At 34.7% G+C, this 22,865-nt stretch overlaps 1 protein-coding gene across 12 annotated transcripts in view; it reads right to left on the bottom strand.

Annotated features, from left to right (window-relative positions):
• LRRFIP2 (LRR binding FLII interacting protein 2) overlaps positions 1-22,865 on the bottom strand; it is a 55,072-nt gene continuing 32,207 nt past the window's right edge. For 3 of the 12 annotated variants that reach the window (XM_050310715.1, XM_050310724.1, XM_050310771.1), the window contains exons 4-16: positions 19,673-19,717; positions 18,924-19,037; positions 18,437-18,508; positions 13,175-13,345; positions 12,788-12,880; positions 10,616-10,708; positions 7,067-7,168; positions 6,681-6,813; positions 5,342-5,391; positions 3,782-3,902; positions 2,411-2,490; positions 1,409-1,513; positions 1-921 (exon numbers count right to left, since the gene is read on the bottom strand). In XM_050310715.1, the coding sequence (XP_050166672.1) occupies positions 811-921; positions 1,409-1,513; positions 2,411-2,490; positions 3,782-3,902; positions 5,342-5,391; positions 6,681-6,813; positions 7,067-7,168; positions 10,616-10,708; positions 12,788-12,880; positions 13,175-13,345; positions 18,437-18,508; positions 18,924-19,037; positions 19,673-19,717 (1,290 nt within the window). In that variant the 3' untranslated portion in view covers positions 1-810. Of the gene's footprint in view, positions 922-1,408; positions 1,514-2,410; positions 2,491-3,781; positions 3,903-5,341; positions 5,392-6,680; positions 6,814-7,066; positions 7,169-10,615; positions 10,709-12,787; positions 12,881-13,174; positions 13,346-18,436; positions 18,509-18,923; positions 19,038-19,672; positions 19,718-21,961; positions 22,096-22,865 lie in introns of all 12 variants that reach the window. The other 9 variants (XM_050310734.1, XM_050310762.1, XM_050310752.1 and 6 more) reach the window with 9 other exon arrangements.

Here is a 22,865-nt window from a genome sequence, read left to right as displayed (position 1 = left end):
TTTTGGTCAGTAAAGTGTCCATTTAATAAATTCCTTAGCCACATTTCCCACCCCCTTCCTCCCACCATAAAATTTCAATTCACACTTAAGCAGATCACATATAATTTGATGGTGAACAACATAAGCTTTTAAATCTGCACTCTTAATACTAAGAGTATTAGGGGCTAGTATTTGACAGAATTACCTAGAAGTCAGATGTGCCCATGCAAAAAAAGCAGATTTTTATATACAGTCCCTATTTTTTCTTACAAATTTAAATATTTTACAAAAATGTATTTTCAAAATGTATAAAGTTTAGTGAATACCCCAAATGTATCTTAAAATAAAATGCTATCTGGTTTCAAAGGCTATTTCAACAATGAAGTCTAAATTGCACCGGATAAAAGGCACTTGTGCTGTGTGATGTCTTAAGCAAATACATGTTAGTTTTGTAGTACAGTAATACAGTGTCTTCTTGAATTCATGCAGCTGTCTCTGAGCATCAAGCATCATTAAAGCAGCCAAAAGAGATCGGGAGTAAACCTGATTCCACAGTTGTAAAAACATTTTCTATCGCTAAGTCGAACATACAGCATTGTGCTCCATCTTTGACTCTAGAATCAAATGCTACTGAAAAATTGCTGTTATTCACATGGGAATTCAAACTACATTTCTTTCATAAGTTACAAGAAGTATGTCATTTAATTATGAAACTAAACCATCACTGAACAGCTCAGTGTTTAAATAGTTTGTGCCAATGAAAGTCTGTATTTATAAACAACCTAGGGGCTAGTTTTCAAGGAGCAGTGCATTGTATTTTCGATTTCCACTTCACTGTTGAGATAAAAGCGCAGTCCTATTTGCCTTCATCTTCTCCAGCCTTTTCATTAAATGGCTATTGGTCATCTCCATCTCTTCTATCTTATCCAGCGCTGTTCTTAACTATAAAATGGAAACAAAAATTGCAATCACTTTAGTTTATCTGGACTTTCTGCTGTTCTCAAGCTTTGCAAGAGGAAATTATGTCAGGAATACAAGCATTATACACTTTATATGAGTGCCACAGAAGTTAAGACATAACAGCTTTGTTATTGCAGGCAAATGAACCAGAATTAAACTGTTATAGAGACCATTCATCTCCCCGGTAATTTTTGTAGAAGGATTACTTTAAAATACTACAAGTTATCAGATTTAGAAAAAAACATAACTTAGATCCTTCCTTTCAAGAAAGAACAGCATTGAATGATAGTTACTATTATTTTTATGTGCTACAGTTGTCATCTGAATTCAACATAGAGACCTGAAGGTCAGACTCAAAAACACTTAAAAGCTGCAACCAAAGATTACAAAAAAACACAGCTCAAGCAAAAGACAGAGCAGTTCGAGAGTGAAAGGAGCATACAGCTGAAAAGGAAATCAAGTTAGTTACCTCTCGCTGAAGCTTCCTCTTTTCAGCTTTGAGTTCGTCTTCTACCTTTTCTGCATTTTCTGCTGCATTTTTATACCTTGCAACCTGCCCTTCAAGTCGTCCAATCTGCAAACATAAACAAGACAGGAATGACTACTCAGGTGTTCCACCTGGAGCTCGCCTGCCACCAGCTGTTCCTCCCAGGACACAGCTGAGAAGACATAGAAGGTTAAAAAACTAAGCAGGGTTGGAACAAGAAAAATAAAGAATTGGGAAACCTGTGGATTAAAAACAAAAGCTAAAAAGTTGAAAGCCAGAAACCATACAAGAAGGTGCAAAGTAGAAAGGAAACTATGAACTGTTATCAGGACACAATGAAAAAGGTCTTGAGTCCAAGCACAAAGTTCAGCAGTAAGGAGGGAGCTTGAGACAAATACTGATCGTAATTTGCAGGTGTTAAAACCCCTCACTGAATTGTTCTATTTACAGCTCCCTGCTACCCCCAAATCCGCATGACAGGGTAGGAGCCTGAATCTGTGCAAAAGGGAAAAGCTATGCATCTGTGATTCAAATTATAATCCTTTATGTAATTTTTTGTAGTAATCTGGAGTTAATTTCCTAAAATACAAAAGTATGGCAGAACATACAGAGGAACTGAAGCTACCACTTCAAAAAAATCAACTTATGTAACTTAAATACTTGAAAGAAAGTTGTAAATACTGTGTAAGGGACATAACTTACTCTCTGAAATTCAAGAGGTTATTTTCATACATGTGTCTCTCACACTTCATAATTTTAAGTCAATAACATGGTATTATAGTTCAGCGTAGATTTTCTCTTAGACTGTGCACAAGTATTGAATTGCAGGAACTATAAAAAAATGTAGTGCCCTTCTGTGCAAACTAAAGATCAAACAAGAAATCAAATCATGAAATAGGTTTTCACAGTTTTTGCTTAAAAAAGTTTTGTCAAAGTGTGCAGATTAAGTGTAATAATAACAAACATGAAGAAAGACACACTTACATTTTGTTCCAAAGTAGTTATATCTTGTTCAGCTTTTGAAAGCTTGAATTTGTATTCACTAATTTGTCTGTTGGCATCTCCTAGACAAAAATTGACATGAATATGACAGTCAAAGCAGCTCTCTAAACTAGCAAATTCCCTTTTAATTAAAATTCATTAATAAGACCATTTTATTGAGAAGCCTGTATACAGGATTGCAACAGGTAAATGTTCTTTCAGAAATCTTTTAGAGTATGGAAAAGAAATAATTTTCCTGTTAGAGACCACAATTGTTTCTGTAGGAGTGTGCACTAAATTTCAGATGTACTGATGAGTACACATAGAAAACTCATTACTTAAAAAAAAGAATCAACACAATAACCAACACATACTGCAAAATGGGTCAGACCACAACAGACATAATACCAACAGTATTTACCTTAGACATCTGTAATAATATTCAAATCTTAAGGAGCACAAGGTGTGAACCTGAGTGACAAACTCCAAGGCTCTTTGCAATTTATTTTAGTGTTACATTTGAGCCCTGACGTTGCCAGTACTTTGTTCATGTTCATTGACACAAACATATTAAAGACAGTCTGTCAAACAAGTAAAGTTTTCAGCTGAAGAAACAGCTTGCTTGGAATGGAAAATAGCTTAATAATGGCCAGTCTTCGCGAGCGAAGATCCGGGGAAGGTCTTTACACCTTCCAGCCGGCGCATTGGATTTTTTAGGTGAGACACAGTGTGCGCGGAACTGAGCCCACCCTTTAATCCTAAGGTTCATCTGCCGGGGCCAAGCGAGCTTGGACGGTGGCAGCGAGGTCCTTAGGACGTAGGTGGGTTGCCTTTAAGGGCTAACGAGCCCCACCTGCCCGGGAGTGGCCCTGACCGGGAATCGAACCCGGGTCTCCGCGGTGATAGCGCAGCGCCTTTACCACTAGACCACCAGGGGCTCCAGGAAAATAGCTTAGTGCTTCCATAAAGCAACACTGAATATTGTGTTGAATCCATGTTTTGCTTCAAGACAAGTCTTCTAGATTAAGTTTCTGTATCAAAGATTCAACAAATAAATTAGGTAGAATATATTTTAAAAATCTCAGGTGAAATTCTACGGTCTAAAAATTGAAATTATTCAAGCAGTGGCACCCACTCTAGGCAAGGTTATCAACTGAAAAATAACTTCCTAGTATGTAGTTATTCAACACTGAAAGAGGCAGATTTTTAAGCTATTCTGCAGCGAGAAGTTCCATGCAAGGACATATACCAACAAAAACCTATCTGCTCAACAATATATTAATTCACAATACTACTACTGCACAACAAAAGGAGTGGGAAGGTCTGTTTCCTCTCTGCAGGAAGAATAACTTTGAACAGTAATCATATACCTACTTTGCAATTCAATTAGCTGCAAGTCAGAACCATTCTCTAAGCCTATGACATCTGGATTCATGCCATCACTTTTAGAATACTTCTGTCGTTCTTCTTCTAACTGCATCTTCAGTTTTCTAACCTGAAAAAGGAAGTGTTCTTTTGTGAAAAAGAGACTCCCAGAAGTTCATTAGTTGTGTATCTAAATGTTCAATGGTAAAAAGGCAAAGCAGTCCTGAGATGCCACTAGCTGAGAAGCTTCTGTAAGCAAAAGTAGCAGAGCCATGTAGGAGAGGAAAGGAAGCCAGTCCTGAGGCCTGTGGCTGCAGCCCTCCATCCCCATCACTGGTGAATCATCCTCTGCATACCAATGCACAACTCAAAACCAATAGTTTGATCAGTGCTGCAGGGATATCTGCACAGTGCAGGAGCACACAGTAACTAACAGAGCTCACTTTTCAGAGGAGTAGATGGCATTAAACTCCACTTATGGATTTCTTCTACTGCATATCTTTTGCATTCTAAACATGCATGAAAATCTTGAACAAGGTCCTGGTGAGTTTACAGAGACAATAATTCACCACTTTTTTTGCAGGTCCTCTCTCACAGTCCACCTAGAAACAATGGTCCTAGGCAAGTCTGTAATGCACATTAGTTTTAAACAGTTCCATTTCAAGCTACAGCAGCTGTCTTGTGATTTTTCCATTAGTCAGGGAACACAGATTTCTCAGCTATGTCCACTGTGTACGGAGTTTATTAAAGAAGTGGGAGCTACCGTTTTGACACTCTTATAAAAATACTGCCCTACAGATTTAGCAGTATGGAAGTTATACTTGCAAAACTCCCATTCATGATACAAATCAAATACAGGATTAGTGATTTTTACTATTACATAGTGAAATATATGCACATACATATTTATGTACTTAAATTTAATGCTATAATTTATTGACATTACAACCCAAACATCTATACTATAATTAAGGTACATTCCCTGCAAAAACAATGTTCACAACACCAGTTTAAATTTGCAATGTCTTCAATTAGAAGAACCAACACTATGGTACTCTTAACAATTGCTCAATGGCTATATATGTTCTTGAGCCCTCTCTTCTCAATACTGAACTGTATTAAAATACAACTACTTTGATAATACGAATTTTCTATTTGAGTAACTAAAATGAACAATGAAATAGTATTTCTTAGCAATTTTGAAGAAAGTGCCACTTGAGCTTATGAGAATGTATTTTACTGACTTCAGTAATTCCACATAAGACAAAAGAGCTTTAAGTACATGCACTACTAACAGAGTCAGCAGCAAGTTAGATTTCAGCTAACCAGTTACTGAAATGAGGTTTCTTTAACAACCAAGATCAAAGTAATATGGATGAGGACACTAGTGAGAGGACTTGCTAATTCCTGGTAGCCAATGAGGTAAGAAGTTGAGTATTTTATTTTGCAGTAGTGCCTACGTATTTGATTAAACACTTTTGGTGCTTAATCTGTGTTTATTACTAATATATTATTAGTCTGCAATAGAATACACTAAAGTCTATTTTTAAAATGAATAGCTTATTTTACCTGGGACAATAATTCCTCCTTTTCTCCAGCCAGTTTTCGTAGCCTGATATCTAAAACCCAAAGAATCCAATTAAAAATCAGAAAAAAATGACAATAAAAATATGTTTTTCATAACTTTTTGTTCTATTTCAAATAAAATGCTCTTCAAAGCTAATAGCATTGGGACCATAAAACTTTGATATCTCATTAATAACACACTAACCTTCAGTTAGTAAAAAGAAAAAAATATTTCATTCACGCTGTTTATTAGTATAACAATTCTAAAAGCAAGACCTCCGGGTTTAGTAAATCTTCAAAGCAAATTAAAAACTGAGGATATTTTCAATACTAAAACTAATACTAAAATATATTGTCCCAATATCTAGAACTGCCATTTCCAACAAAAGTTTCTTCTGATTTTATACTCTTTTTCCTTTCTCATTCAGACAATGCTATCTCTTCAGAGAAACCACTAAGCTTCCCCATATGTTTAGAAAGTTTGTAAAAACTGTTCTCAAACCATGAAAATATTATTTGGGAAAGGACTCCTGGGAATGTGGGAATATCTCTAATTAGTCAATAGCTCAGTTATGGCTACAAAACAGTCTGTCAAGCAACACCATGCTAAGATTAGAGCATCTCCCTTAGAAATTGTAACTTCGACAGAAACAAAGCATAATGACATTTGTATTTCCCTATGAGGAGCCAGAGCAGAAATATGCATCAAGTCTAATTTCTGTCAATACAAAAATACATAACTATTATTTATTATGCACAAATATATTGCAAGTAGGTAGATATGTTCCTTCACATGTTAACAGAGTTTTACAGTGGATTGACTATGCATACAACAAATTGTTCAACCTAAGGATAAAAGCAAGTTAAAGTTATTACCCCCCCAATATGTACCTTTCTGTTGTCCCTGTCATTTTTTGAATGTTTTTAAAACTTCTTTTTCTAATGAATGTGATGGAAGACTGCACTTGCTGTTCTTTCATTGATTATACATAGTTCTGAGGAATTATATTCATGAAACACAATGGAAAACATACTAATACAAAAGACTAAACTTTTAGGCAAGATGTTTTCTGACAGTAATAAAACAGAAACTGGACCAAGAGAACTAATACATTTCAAACATACAAGCACATACTTTTTTTTTCCCCCTCAAAATATAACATCTGTCTTTTTACTCAGTGTAAGCAAAAAACTAAAAAAAAAAATCAATCTTGAAAGCTGTGTAAGTATGTGTTACAGAAGCATCACAGCTATCTGTCTGCAGCTGTAAATCCCACACACTGTGAACAGGAGGGAAACAAAGACCTCTAACACTCCATAAGGTATGTTAGGATATTTTTACCTAGTGGTCCTTCTCCTGCAGATTCCAAGACTTGAGCAGCTTCTTGTGATACAACTGTTATCGCACTAACCACCGATTCATGGTTTACATCACCATTTGGTGTGCCATCTGGAATTATAACTAATCCATATTTCTAAAAAAACAAAAGAAAGAAAAAAACCTACTCGTACAAGAAAAACTGTAAAATATAAATCAACAGAAAAGTTTTTTAAGAGCTTTTGAAGTTAATTGAAACAGTTACAATGAAATGGACCATTTATTCTACCATAAGGTCAGGTTTTCAGGCTCCACAAGAATAGTAACCATTCTTCCTCTTTTTCACTGACCTTGATTTCATGCCCTATTCTTGGATTTCTGTTACTGTAAAGTAACTACTACCAACATACCTCTCCTCTCTTCATTGTTTCCTTCAGGTCAGCCAACTCCTCTCTGAGCTCATCTCGCTCATTCTTAATGCAGTCAAAGTAATCTTTCTGTCTTTCTAGGGCCTGGGCTCAGGCAGATAGCAAGAAAAAGAATGGCACAGAGAAAAAGCATATGACAGATAGCAGAGAGATTTTCTACAAGTAAATACAAAGAGCTCAATAAAAGTAAAGAAATTAAAAGGGCTTTTAAAATATATATTAACATATATCTCTGAAAACTGCTTTCTACAAGTTGCATATTTAGCTTCATGCTGCATTTGTCTTTTTTTTTTTTTTTTCCCAGGCAAGTCTTAGTAGATTCTATAACAGATTTTTATCTAGTGAAACCTACTTTTGGTAAATTTTTATGAACTAAACTGAATACCAAAAAAGTAAGTAATTCTTCTTGATACAGGCACTCTGTGGCCAGAAATAAAAACTTCTGACACTAAGTGGAAAAGATCCTAAAACATTACATCTATTGAACTAATTTCTTTACCTTTTACGGGGTCTAGAAGTAGACACTGTACATCATAAAAGACCTTGGATGTATCCACGTACAAATACTAGTCCATTTACTAGTTGCTTAAGGGTTAAAACCACTATTTACTAAAACCAAAGCACTTGGTTTTAGAGAAAAAATGACAGCAAACTCTAGTATCGCTATTTTAGCACAAAAAAGTATGGCAGCTAAAAGTGCAGTATGGATGTAGGTAGGTTTGCCTACCTATGCTGCAGCTCTGTTACCTGGCACTTAATCAGACACTTTCATTTGACTGGGAAGCATTGCAGTATTCTATTCAATTTTAATATTACCCACATTACAAATAATCCTCACCATACAGCAAATGCAAAAGCACACACAGTTTGCCAAGAAAATTATCCCACTAAACCTTATGTTACGCATGAATGTTTAGGAATGGACTGATACCAAGAAAGAAATGAAGGTGTACACTTTTGTACTGTAATACATAACGGCAGTATGCTGAACTCTCATAATCACCTAGGATCTGTATCTAGTATACTAGAGCAGTGTTTCAATGCATTACTCAATTTCAACAGAAAGTTTAAAAAAGTGCTGATGCACTTGTTTATTTTCATGTAAATGTAACATTTAAAATACAGGTAATTCAATATCTGTGAAAACATTAGTTGTCACATCTTAGTTTAAGAATTCATTAGTGTTTCTATTATTTCCTAACACAGAGTAGATCTCTAACTACATCATAAATAGTGTGAAAAACCTTAATCATGACATCATTTTGTGTTCCACTTAAAAGATTCATCTATCTTTGTCATTTTCAAAAAATAGTGGCATAGAAAGAGGGGAAAGTAAGCTCAGCCCCCCTTGAGAGAATGGACACAGAGGCCCAGAATCACGCTACAGACAGAGATCCTACGTCCTTGACAGTGTCCTGTGATGATGCTGACTTTCCCAAAAAACGTTGCAAACCTCACTCCCTAATGCACAAGTGTTGGAAATTGGAAAATTCTGATGGGAAAGAAAATGAAACTGACATCACTATACATCTCTACCTATGAAGAGCTTAATAATCTTTATTCAATGTTGGAAAACTTTAGTAAAAATCCTAGTGTTTGTATGCTCAGGGGTTAATGTAATATGACACAGATTTTGAACACTACTTCTGCAATTCCTCTATGGGGCAGAGGACAAAAATCAGAACAACTAAGCTCTATGGGCATGTTTTACATACCAGTATGAGTAAAATCACATGGCAGAAAGTAGATTTGTCTGGGGTCTTATTTTCTGAATATTCCAAAAACCTCCATGAAATCTATACCAAACTCAGAGTTGCCATTACCAATTTCAAATTTGCAATACTTGCACAGTTTGGAGCCACCAAACAGTAAAACAGCTGTATATTTCAGGAAAATAATCTGAAGCTTTAGTCCAGTGTTCTCATACTGATCTAATTTAAGATAAAATACAACTGCAAATTTCAATCATTGTAGAAACAGGACAACATATGAAGGCAGGTGTAAAAGAAACTCATGCTATTTTTGTTCTGTTTACCTCCCTTTCTTTCTCTGAGACAGCAAAAGTTTTGCATACATTGTAAAACTACATTACAATTCTAATTATAGACTACATTGTGAAGCTTCTCAGAGATCTCTGAAGCTGGAATAGAGTAAAAATTAGCAAATCTGCTCCATAGTAGGAGCAGTCTTTCTCCATAGTACAGAGAAAGACCCAAAAACTGAGCTACAAAAAGTATGTCAGTGTTTATAGATATGGGAAAGAGAAGAGCAACATTTTAACATTTTCATAACTTAGAGATTTCAATCTTGAGATAGTTAAAAAAGAAAAAAAAAAGTAGCTGGTAGCTGTATTTGAACATTACATATGCTCTCTACTAACTCTGGCAATGTATTTGAAAGAGCACAAAAATATTGTATAAATTGAGACAGTCAGGTATACAAATGTGAAAAGTAAGTATGGAAAGAATATGGTAAATGTAAGATAAAAAGGATTTCAGAATAAGAATGTCCAGAAAAACTTAAGAATGTTGAAATTTTTTAATGATGGAAGAGAATATCACAATATGGATTGAAAGACTGAAATATGAAATAAATATAAGACAGTATAGCAGGGAGCTTGTGAACTGGGCACCATCAGTTAAAAGATAACTTTTCAAAAGGACTTGAACTCCAGCAAATAAAACAATTTTCAAAGAAATCTGCATATACTGAAATCCTGTGTAAAATTTAGCTAGAGAGAAATTACCCTGGAGTTGCTAAGATGCAGATAATTTCTTTCTAGAGGCTTTCAAATAACTCCCTATCTCCTCCAGGCAATCTACTTGTGGTCCAAACAGCCAGAAGTTCAGAGTCATGCAGTTATCACCAAGGATCAGGCTGACTCAGACAGTTTTGTGACTTCAGTGCTGCCCAAAAGTAAAGCTGACAAACCCTGCCTGACTTACATTACCTGCATAGAGAGTATCATTGCAGTTCTTCCTGTACCACCTTCCCTCCTATACAGAAACCCTACAGATGCTCCTCAAAAGCTCCCACACAACCATTGTTTAGATTCCAACTCTCAGTTCCAAAAGCTGGTACCTCTGGCATTTTGTGTGTGGTATCACAAAACCAGATTGGTTCAGTTTTGCATCCAAGCCAAACAGTCCTGGAAAGATCAGAAGTGCAATACAGGAATGCACAAGGTTGGCTGCAGAAGTCAATTCAAGATCATGTTTTTTAGCACTAGGCATGCCATTTTGTAAATATTTTGTAAATATTATAAAATTTTGTAAATATTTTGTAAAAATTATAAAATTTGATGTGCAACAGTCTATCTTACAGATTTAATTACCATTATTCACCATTATGCAAGTAAAGATGAAGTGTAGCTAATTTTCTAAAGATGAGAAAGACTGTTAAACATTTTATACATTTACGTTGGGAGTGGCCTTCACTTCTCTGGAGTGCACAGCATTCCTTGGGGTGCAGGGGGCATCCATCTACTTCTAAATTGAAAAAAATACCTTTCCTCCCATATTTGATTCATACCCCTATTTTTTTATCTTTCCAATTAATTGTCTCCTGGAGATCAAACACCTCTTTGGTTATGGAGTCTATATTCTCCTGCATACGTTGGTTCTCCTGTAGTAAATAGGATGAGGGAAGAATAAAAGAGGAAAGAGAAGTAAGGAAATGGGAAAAAAACAAACATTCAAATAGATAAAGGAAATTAAGTAATAAAAGTCAACTGAAGAGTTTATGAGCATGAAGTTACAGAAACAGCATGCAGCTTAATGTAATATATTTTTTATGAATTCATGCAAGAGAATGGTAATTAATTTTATTCAATCAATGTTGATGAGAGAATTTAATGCACCTTAGAGCTACTTTTCTTTAGTAACTGTTCCCCCTGCAGTCTCAGGATAACATCCTTTCTATAGAAATATAATTACCCTGGTTGTAATTTCTAGATACGTTCAAGTCCTCTTTGGAAGTGAACACTAATGTTAACAAGTGGTTTTATTAATGTTTTACATAATAAAAAAAATCTTCTTGCAAGTATAGAGAGTTTGAATCAAGCATCCAGGAAGTGAAAGACAGCTGCTAATACTGCTTTCTGATACTATATGAATACATGGTCCTATTTTTTTAGCTGATACCACATTTTGCTGCTTGCCCTGTAAATACAACTAAAATTCTTAGGTATGATGTCATAAGAATTTTTAGGGCTAGAGACCATTTTTTTCCCTCTTAATGAGTGAACTGGATTTCACATCCATCTGGGAATGGAAGGCAATGTCCTCCTGCAAAAAGCTACATGGCTTTAGCTAGATTTTCTGTTATTGTTGATAGATGGAGAAATTGTTCAAATAAGTGGTAAATATGGGTCAAATCTTTGAAGGGACTGGATGCATTTGTGAATATTCAACACATGCTACATTCTACCAAAGCAAACACTCCAGGTAAATCTACTGTATATTCTTGATTAGTACACTTAAACCCCATCAAAACATAACATAAAGCCAAACAAGAACATACAAAGTTATTTTTTAATTCTCAGTGAAGTCAAAGATAATCTAGAGCAGGTAAGAGAGCTACAACCCGAATTTTCTAGGGTTTTTTGCTTGCCAGTATTTATGTGATTCAAAATGCTGATAACTGAGGCTAATCTTATTCCTTTTCTTCTGCTAGTAAATCATATCAACTCTAGTTCATGATGCATATTACTTTCAAAGTAGAACTTTTTTAAGTAGACTTTTCAGAAGTCTTTTGCAGTTACTGTACTACCTAGAGAGTACATAGTGAGAGTACATAGTGAGAGTACAAGAACATAGCGAGGAAATAAAGGATCAGTGAAATATTATATAGCTTTTGAAAATCAGATAGTGGAAACTGGCCCATACACTTAAAAATCATCAATTTTTATTGAAACCAAAGGGCAGCAGGAAAATGATGTACTAATTGAACTACAAATTTCAATGTTTTAACTAAAATCATTGGGAAATAGACACCCACAAACTGCTGACTACATACATATATATATATGTACATATATATATATATATGTACTTTTGTGGGCCATTTTAAAATGAAGACTGATAATAGTCTGGGATTTTAGGGCACATGGATTTATTCCCAGAAGGGCAAAAGGGAAAAAGAATAGGGTGAGAGGGAAAAGAACACACCGCACACCCAGCAACATGGTTATGACCCAATAACATGCTGACCAGTGTTGCTATATTTATGCTTGCCTAGTAAGCAAACAAGCAGTCACTACTGCAAACTTCAGTGGCTGATGCTCTCAAAAATCTGAAATAACTGAAATGGAAACTTTTGGGAAAGGCAAAGAATAACATTTGGTATTATCCACGCATCAGAACTTCTAGATATGGAAAAAAGATTTCGGCCATAAAAACATTAATTCTGCCCTGACAACAAAGCAAAGATATTAGGAACATTTGTGAGAGAACCACAATTCTCACAAGACTTAAGGATGTTACAAGATGTAACATATTTAAAAGCCCTACAGAGACATTCTCAACTTTATAAATTTAGGGAGATTAGTAGCTTAAATTCTACCCACTAAAACAAGATAAATTCTTTCTTAAAAATGCAAGATGATATTCAATCCTGTTTTGTATATGATGGCTGTTCCCATTCAAAATGTTCACAATATTTATTTGCACAAGTTCTATCATAGACTGTCTTATATGAACATACCTCTATCAATTCATCTCTCTGTCGAAGGCCCTCTTTTAGTTCATCCAGCTTATGCTGCAGAATATTGCAGGTGTGTTTCTGTCTTTCCAATTCCTATATTAAATAAATCAATTATTTATACTTCTTTTGAGTTATGTAAGAAATATGCAACAAATTTGAGAAATTCTACCTACTAAGGTGTTAAAAAAAAATCACTGAATCAGTGTTTTAGGTAAGTTCTCTAGATATGACATGGAAGATTTTATTTCATTAAATGTAGAGGAGAGAGAAAAGATGACATAAAGGCTTAAGCACAGTATTAACAAGAAAAGCTAGTCTGAAAGTTTTCAACTGTTCTTACTAAATAGTCCAGAAGTCTACAATTTATAATCAGGAAAAAAAAAATACCTTTGACTTCTCTTCATTCTCCCTATAGAACTCTGCTATCTGTTCTTCTTTCTCCTCAATAACGTCCTTTAAAGTATCCACTTGGTAAACCAAGTTGTTTTTCTCATTGTCTAGTTGAGCATTGGAAACCATAGCTTTCTTGTATTTCTCTTCAACTTCAGCTAGCGAATCCTATTGACAGCAGAAACGTTTGTATTAGTCTAACTTTTTGATGCAGATATAACTTTAAAATATTCCCTTTAGAGATATCAAGTCACAGTTCAATTTCCATTATTCAAGTTAGGTTATACACAGCAAAGAAAAGTTATCATTACAAAAGCATGAAAAACATAAAATAATATTCAGTGGCATTTCTACTCTGCCACCACTCATGGGGATACAGTTGTAGTATCACAGCTTTATAATATTTTCAAGGGATGCAGGAGAAAACATTTCAGAATGAGGCAAAAAACCTGACAGAGAGAACTCAGACAATTAAATCACTATAAGAGATCACAAAAACATTTCCAAGAGTAGCTTTAACTTGATGTTCGTTATTTAAATAGTGCTCTATTACCTTAGATTCAAAGTTTTAAGACAGTCACATTATTTCAGTAATAAGGATTCTCTGTTTAAGCAGATATTTTGTCTTTATATTTCCTACTAAGATCAAAAAAATAAAAGGCATGTAAAGATTCACATGCTTGATTCTCTACCTGAAGGTGCACATATGTCTTGCTGTATATCCTCTTACACAGTTCTCTCCCATTTAACATTTTATCCTATTTTTAATTATCCTACTGGTTTTTTTTCAGTACTGTAACAAATGTCAACCATTTAACTACTTAGAACAAATATCACTCCAGGCACTTTTAAATATGCAATTATTTCAATAAGCATTATATGGGGGTTGAGACTAGAAGATCTTTAAGGTCTATTCCAATCTTTTCACGGTCTATGATTGTATGATTTTAAAAATATAAAAATTGATTTTCACAGAGTCCTAATTTTAGAACTGAAAAGGAATCATTAAGCCAATTACTTTACGAAGTACATCTGTGACTTACTATAAATCTTCTAGTATTTCATGTAATCTGTTCCCTGAAGGCATAAGTAGCACAATTTCCAATTTTAATTATTTGTATTATGACAGTAGAAATACTAGAACAGGAAATGCATGAACCTTGGGTTTTCCAGAAAACAGAACACTAGGACTAAGATATTAAGGGAGAAGGTGGTAACAGTCTAAGTTTCTTAAGAAAACACTGAAGAGTGCTATCTCTTATACAGTAAAATTACGCAAAGATTTTTGTTGCATATTTGTGTCTTCTTTTAGAAATACCAACTCACGGTTCAATATTCCGCTATAAGAAAGGCAAAAAACCCCTTATCCCCAAACCCTATTCCATGTTGTAAATCTCCATTTTGAGAAAGCTGTCCTTTAAATACGTATTTTAGCTTTTATAATTTTATCATAATCACAGGTATTTATACCTTTCTATTTCACTCACTGAGTTCCAGAATTTTCCACTGGAGATCAGAAGAGGTAAAACAGTTTAAGTTGTGAAAAATACACGAAACATATCATTATCATCTGGGAAGCAGTAAATAGCAAACAGCAAAGATGACTCATAAGGATAAGAGAAAAGAATGAGAAAAGAGACAACTCTCAGGATAAGAGAAAAGAGAAAAAAGAAAATAACATATGTATGTGTATTTCAAGTAATTCTTAAGATTAAACCAGGGAAAACATTTTTTGTGATGCTGTAAGTATAACCAGTTATGTAAAGATTTACAAAAAAAATGCTAGAGACTGCAAACCTTCCAAAGACTTCCAAAGAATAATCCAGTTTAGAGGAAAAAGAGAAAAGTACTAGGATTATAATGAATGCTGTAGTAATTTTACGAGGAGATGTGAAACTTAACAAAAACATATAATGAGGAAAAAAATTCCAATTTCATTGTTTCTGTGAGTGTGGTGACTGGGGTCATGTAGTAGTTTAGGTTGGCAAAGATCTCTGAATACCATCTGGTCCAATCTCCTAATTAAATAGAGCCAACCAAGATCACACTGCTCACTGTTCATTTTAAGTATCTTCAGGGATCTACACCACAGAACCTTGATGGATGATCTGTACCAGTGTTTGCCTTCGTTGTGTAAAGTCTTTTTCCTGAGCTCTAATTGGAATTTCTGCTCTTAACAATGCAACTTTTGTCTCTTGCATATTTCCCTTAGAAAGGTGTCTGCCCTGTATTCTCTACAGCCTCTTATCAGATACACTGAAAACAATAAACTGGCATGTATCTGTCTACTGCCAACCAACCCTCCAAAGGTCAAAGGCCATTGTATCAGTCTCTTACTGATGGCCACATGTTCCAGGACTCCAGCCTTAAAGAGAAGATTAGGTTGAGGCTTAAAACATTGGAGCAAAATGTCAGTAATCAATGAGTTATTTGGGGGAGGAGGGGGTGTGGAATCTGCAGTTATGGAAGAGGAACAAATTGATTTAAAGACTAATAAGTGAAAACTGCTTTTGAGAGAGAAACGAAGCTATGTCTAAGAGTCTCAGATGGGTTAAAAAAATGGAACATTGCAAAGATTTCTTTGAAACTGTTTCTTCTTTTCAAGTTAAGTATTACACATGTTCCCTGTGGTTCAAGAATTCCACACAATTTTTAGAAGTCTTCCACTTTGATGAAAAATAATATGGATTTTAAATAATTTCTGAAACACTTTAAGGAGGCAGTGGGACTTCTGAGGATGAAGCAGTGGGAACAGGCCAGAATGAAAATGGATAAGGCTCTGCACATAACCTAAAGCTATGAAAAAATACCACCCACAATTCTATCAGTAAAGTCAAAGGGCTATAAAAACTAGCCTACTTGGCTAGAATAAGATCATTCAATGCAACAGACATCAAGAGAGTTCATTGTAAACAGCATAAAAAAAATTTTGAGGAAAGAAAAAGGATTCCTTTCTAATTGATACAAAGAAATACAGAAAGGACCAAGAAAACTGAATGAAATTGAGACATGAAAAGATTTGAAGACTTAACTAAATCAGAACTATCCACATTAGTTCATTCTGCTGACATTCAGCATATTTGTAGGTAAAGCTCACATTTTTAGCAGCATGAGGGATGGGCAACCAGAGAGATCGGGAGTGTGATTAAAAATCCCTGTTACTCAACCACTGAAAACAATCCCCTTAAAAATAGTGTAAATGGAAGTATGCTAGTACTTCTTCTAAAATACACAAGACAAAACTGCTAAAGTACAAGTTGAGGAAAAGGCAATACCTTCCTAATTAAAAAGAAGGGTTCCTGAAAAAATCTCTATGGAATGCAAATCAACTTAGGAACACATTATTTAGTATTAGCAACATCATAAAATGCAATTTAATTCTGAAAGTCAAGCTTAGATGAAGATCTTGCTGTTTATTGTACACTGTGCTCTTTGGTAACTTTAATAGATTACAATAAATAACAATGCATCAGCAATGATTCGGAACAGTAGTCACGAGATGCTAGCAACCATGCAAAAGCATGAGAGTTAGATCCATTCTGAAAATATGAAGCAATCTCACATTACATTCAATCATAGCTATGTCTAATAATCTGTAATCTATTGTGCTTTAAAGTATTTTTAAAGTATTGTGCTTTAAAGTATTTATAAAGTATCTTCATATGGCAATGTAATTAAACCAAAACATACTTAATCTGAGCATATGGCTATCAGATTCAAAGTTACTTATCCTCTAAAAAGAGGTAAAATTTTTGCTACACTGAACAGCTCAAATTACGTATTTTCTCTTTAAAATACCATCTAATACACTGTTTAATCCAAGAAATTCAAGGAAGTTGTTAAATATCCCACTGTTCTATGCTCCAGTACAAGAAGCATTCATTAAATTTAGTCTATATATGAATATAAAACAAATATGGAAAGATATCTTTACTTTTATGTGGAACCATTCACAATTAGACAACAGGAAAGAGAACAAAACAAATATCCTGAAAAAGATTTTTAAGCCACATCATTTGCTGTATTCAGTTTTAGCTGCACTGTTAACTGTGTGAAAACTTAAAAAGAAAAGCATACACACTAGTATAAACAAGTCAAAATACAGATAAATTTCATATGGAGGACTACACTTAGTGCAGGTAGCTTGGTGTGTGGCTGCAGTGCAAGCTGCAGGTTGTGTCCTGCATGGGGGGAAACAGCTGGACCTCCCAGCAACAAACACAACAAAGGGCACAGGCACTGGTGGCATCAGCACATCACAGCCTCAGAGACACAGCAGGAGCTGATGACTCAGCAGGAAGACCCCAGACTATCATAGGCATAGACTGCGAGGATATAAAAGCCCAGGGACTGCTTGGATCAGGGTCCCTCCTTGGAGGCACCCAGCTAGAGCTGGTCTTGCGTTGCTGCACCGTGATAAAACTACTTAAAGGAACCAGATATCTGGGACTCTGCCATGTGAAACCTGGGGTTGAGCTTGTAAGAAAACCCTGTCTGATGGTGACAGTGGTGTGTGAGGCGAGTTAGGGAGCCACCTGCTGTGAAGGGGCTTCGGTCCCAGCAGTGAAAGTCTTGGGTGATGGAGTGTGACTGCCAGAGTGGCACCTGGACGGTCAGACAGGAAACTTTCCTTAACACTCATTAACCTAATGTTGCAAAGAAGAACCTACTATTTAGACAAGCATAATGGGCAACAAAAAAACATAAGCAAAAAGAAAAAATATTTCTTAATGGCAAAGGATTAAAACAAAATTAATCTTCTCCTGCAAGCAATATGCCTACCCCAATTGATTTCAGCATATCTTTCAAATTTATTAGTTTGGCTTTGATTTAGAAGATGTAGTATTTCCTGAAACTTGGAATACTAATACCTATGTTCTTTGCCATAGCTATCTCCCATTTTTTTGTTCCCCATTCAATACCTAGCCATTATTCAGAATATCTATTTATTTGCCAATAAAACTCTAAAAAATACAAATTGAACCTCTCATAATCTTACCAGGAAACACCCATATATATATATATATATATACACACAAAACATTAAAGTTTAATACTCTTAACGTTAATCAAATAATGAACATAAACAATTTCATGTACATTTTGAACTGATGCTATTTATGCATTAAAAGTTAGATACATGCTTTAAGGAAATTTAAAAATTTGTTAGTAAAGCCACAATATGTTAGCAAAACTGGTGATAACTCTACTACCCAAAAACACCCATACAGAATGCATGCTTGGGAGAAGTCCTGATACCTTTAGTTCTTTAAGTCCCTGCATGTATCTCCCTTCTACATCGTGTATCTGGTCCTTAAGATCATAGATATCCTGCAGGATATAGGAACGAACCATTGCATAAGTAGTATGGGGAAATAATTAATAGTCAAAAAAGCATTAAAAGGTTTAACATGCACTTCTGTCAAATGACAAAACCTGCAATAATTCCCAGAAATTAAAATTAATTCACAACAACTTCATGGAAATTAAGATTTTGTTTATATCCCTGAATCCAAGACATCTTGATAGGACAGAACTGTTTGAAATTTGACATAAACATAGTTTTATCTTAATATAAGCTGAACTGTTAGCACCATAAAGACTTATGAACACAACAAATACAATTACCAAGATAAAGAAATCATTCATGATTGAAAATTATATCCTCATAACTTTTCTTATTATTACAGAAGATCTGTATTAAAAAAAATCTTCCTATTCCAAATTATCTGAAAATGCAATTTACCCGTAATTCACTGAGGGAGGCATCAGGATCCACCAAACTGCTTGCATCTCCACTTCCTCTCCTAGACGAGTTGCCACTCAGAGGAGTTGCACTTACTGAATTGCGAGATGAGGGCTTAAAAAGGAAAAAACCATTGTATCAGCAATCATATGGTCATATCTGTTATCATTGCCATTATTCTTTATAAATTTCTTCACAGTCACAGAACAGTCTTCTCTCTTCTTTTTCTTAATATTATAGACAATATTTTCCATAACTATTTTCCAGCACTTGTCTTTCTTCTTGGTGAAATGTTGATTCCTCTTTGATGACTTATTAATCAGAACTATCAGAACATTAGAATTTTGAGTCATCTGTCCAGAAGACACTCATAAGGTGGTTGTTAGTGCTGAAATACTGTAGAAGTTTACAATATTACTAAACATTATAATTTATGCCATCAAGGATTCAAAAGGAAGTCTCCAGTGAGAATACAGCATATGGATTTTTATAGCCTTAGGGTCTTAAAATTTAGCCTTTCCTAATAAATATTTCTAACATGAAAAAAATTGTATAGAAAATTATTACTGGCAGTAAGTAAACTAAAGAACAAAAATTTTTCCTCAGGAAATAAAAGACACAAAGTATTAATTTTGAGACATAAAAATATATGTCTAAAAATATCTCTGCTAAAAAAGCATTTCTACTTTTTGAACTATTTCAATAATTGTGAACTTGTGGATAAACCCTGACTTTAAATAATCTCTTACCCTTGAAAATATTTCTGAATGTGATTTTTCACTCTTTTCTTCCAGCTGAAAAAGAATAGAGAATGTGATTACCTTTTGCTATGAGGGACTACTGAATCATCATCTTTTGTTCAAAGACACTGAGAAATATTTAAAACAAAAAAATTGAACAATTCCAGATGTTAGCATAGATCAATACAGGAAAAACAATATCAACTGCAAAATAAATGAATGCTCATAAAGACAAAGCCAGAAGCTCCTTTTTAAAAGTTTTTAAAAAGTCATTACCAGTACTGAACAAAAACAACATATTTAAATTTCAACAGAGTAGTGACTACAACACTTGGTGACATAACAAACACAAAGCTTCATGCAAGTACACTTCAGCAGTCAGTGACAGCAGTGTGAATGTCCTAGTTAACAGAAAACACATTTGTTCTTTCCATCTCTTTGGTAAAATCTGCAATTGCATCAGGACAAAACTGATTCAGGTAAAAGCCCATAACTAAAGTGTATTAATTAATAGCAACCTACAAAATAATTTCAATTAATATTTTGTGTACTGAAGCCTAAGCAAAAGAACTACAACACCCCCTCTTATTCAGGAAATTCTGCTATTGCAAAATTATACTGTAGATTTCCACATTTTCTACATTTCTATGAATCAAAATAGGTGGAATTAGACCTGTTGCCATATTTTCAAAACAAGTATTTAGTATGGTATCTGAAATATCTTGCTTGTCAAATAATACTGGTTTTTTGCCCAGGCCAGGGACAAGAGATTTTGAAGTCCACTGCAATCCCAGCAGAAACAAATGCTACTTTATAAGACCTTTCTTTTTCCTTTTATTGTGGTTTCTATAGAAGCAATATTGCTTTTCCAGGACAAATTCACCATCTCCAATGATGTACTGAAATTGTAAATTGCAAAATTTGTCACCACTCAGATGATAAAATGATGTGAAGAATGATGTGAAGAATCCAACTGATTCAATTGAAAAAATATGGAATCCAATAATACATAATGATGATGATAAAAGCAACTGAGAAGGCAGCATAAATACCATCTCAGCCTCCACCTTTTCTTTTAGCAGAGCGCTAGTTTCAGAGAGTCAACTTTATTATGGAAAAAACCTCTAAGTTTAAGCTAGAGAAATGATCAGCCTGTCATGCTTTGAGGATGTATAGATGACAAATAATGTGCATTATTATAGTTAGATAGCACTATAACAGTATTAAATATCATCTAAATGCAAAGTCACAGAAAGAGTTGTTGCAGGAGTACTCCAGCTGTTAGCCTCCCATTCAAAGTAGAACTGCCTCCAACAGTCCAGGTCAGCTGTGGCTTTAGCTAAGTCTCACCAGCCTTGTAACCCATCAGAGTGCAACACTAACCTAACTGTGGAGCTTCTTGCAGTTTCTAGAACAAACTGACCAACTGCAGTGTAAGGCTGCTGGCCTTTGTTTCACTGCTCAGTCAGGGTATGGAGACTTTGGCTCTCAACTAAGCAAGCACTTGCATGCTGCTGATCACCACACAGCATTCCATCTGCTCAACTAAATGAGCACAGTGTTCACAACCTCTCTGCCTAGTGCATGGGCTAACCCTGACCATTATTTCAAAAGACAAAAGAACAGAAATTTCTTTTTTCCCCACACTATTAAACAGAAAGGTTTTGACTGCAAGTAACAAGACCTTTTAGGACTTAACAGCAGCAAGAAAGAGAAGGCAGCTAGGTTTGGAATAAACAATATTCAGGCTAAGGCATGCACAGGAAAACCATCACGATAATTTTCCTGCAATATCATCTATTGACTTGGGATGGAGTACAAGTGCATAGCCAACAAGGAGTGCTTCAGTAATGGATCCTGACAAAATCTCATACTGGATGAATGAACCCTGTGGGCACAGTTTTAAGTATTTTTGTCACTCAAACAAGTAATAATATTCCAAAAGTACATCCCCCCCCCGCAAGAATTGTTAATTTTCATAAGAAAAAACCCAAACATTTTACATTTTAAGAAATTCTTGAGCTTATCACACACAGAAGCAAATGTGAAGTGTTACACTTGTCACATCCTTCTAGCAACAAGCAAAATCTCCATTAAAGTAAAGCAGCATGCTTTTAAAAAATTCACTCAAGACACTTTCATACAAAAAACAGGCCCAAACCCTCAATAAGCCTATTTGCAATGAAGTTACTCTGAACGGTTTTACGGTATTTACCCTTTCAGAGTATATATAAAAAAAATCTGTGGTTAGTAAGTTTGCTGCATTCCCCACAGTGTAACAACAAGCATTACACTCACACTATTCAGGCCTTCATCTGCATCGGAAACAATGCTTCCCCTGCGGTTGGAACGACTAAAATAGTCAGCAGCAGTTTCACTTTGATCAGAAAAATCAGAGGACTTCAAAAGATAAGGAGAAGGGTGAAAGAGAACTGAAGACGACACCACAGAATGAGCAAAAGTTTATTAAAAAAACCCAAATAGGAAGTCCTAACTTAAATCTTCATTATTGCCATTTATTCTTGCTTTTCTAACATCTATAAAATTTTAATTACTCTTCAAGATTTTTGCTACTTTAAATGAATAAAAAGTGTGCCTCATTGATATATTTTATTTGTGCCATATTGATATATTTAGCATAGGCATTGTTTTTAAACGCTCTTCACATTTTTTATTCTTAATAGTTCACTGAATCTAAAACTAAAAGCAATGAACACTTACCATTGCGTTATTTTTCTCAATTAGAGTAATAAAAAATTAGGGTTAAACACAAATACAAAAATTACCTTTTAAAAAAAGTTTGCAGATCATAAAGACAGATAATACAGTCAGAAGTTGATAAATAAAAATTATTATTTTTCTCTACAAATGCTGTCTTTTCTCAAAACAACACAAACCCAACAGTGCTAGTTGAATATGAAAATGATCTGGGCTTCCTCTCATTCATAATTTTAAGACATGTTACATTAGAAGACAAGCTTACTCCCCAAAGATGAATGTCAGACAGGCACCTAAAAAGGTGAGGAAAAAAATGCCAATGCTACACATCATGTGTTAAAAAGGGCAAAATATATCTAATCACACTGCAATAATTACAACTGCCATGGGAATTCAAGTGAATTATTCAACTGAGAAACATTATGCACATTAAACACAGTGTTTAATGAGAAGAGTAGGTTTATCATAAGTATTTTGATTATAT

The sequence above is a fragment of the Myiozetetes cayanensis genome, unplaced genomic scaffold, assembly GCF_022539395.1.
Source record: "Myiozetetes cayanensis isolate MyiCay16 unplaced genomic scaffold, myiCay2020 scf1, whole genome shotgun sequence".
Taxonomy (NCBI): domain Eukaryota; kingdom Metazoa; phylum Chordata; class Aves; order Passeriformes; family Tyrannidae; genus Myiozetetes; species Myiozetetes cayanensis.
Note: the sequence above shows the minus strand (reverse complement) of the source record. Positions and strands in the feature narration are given on the sequence as shown.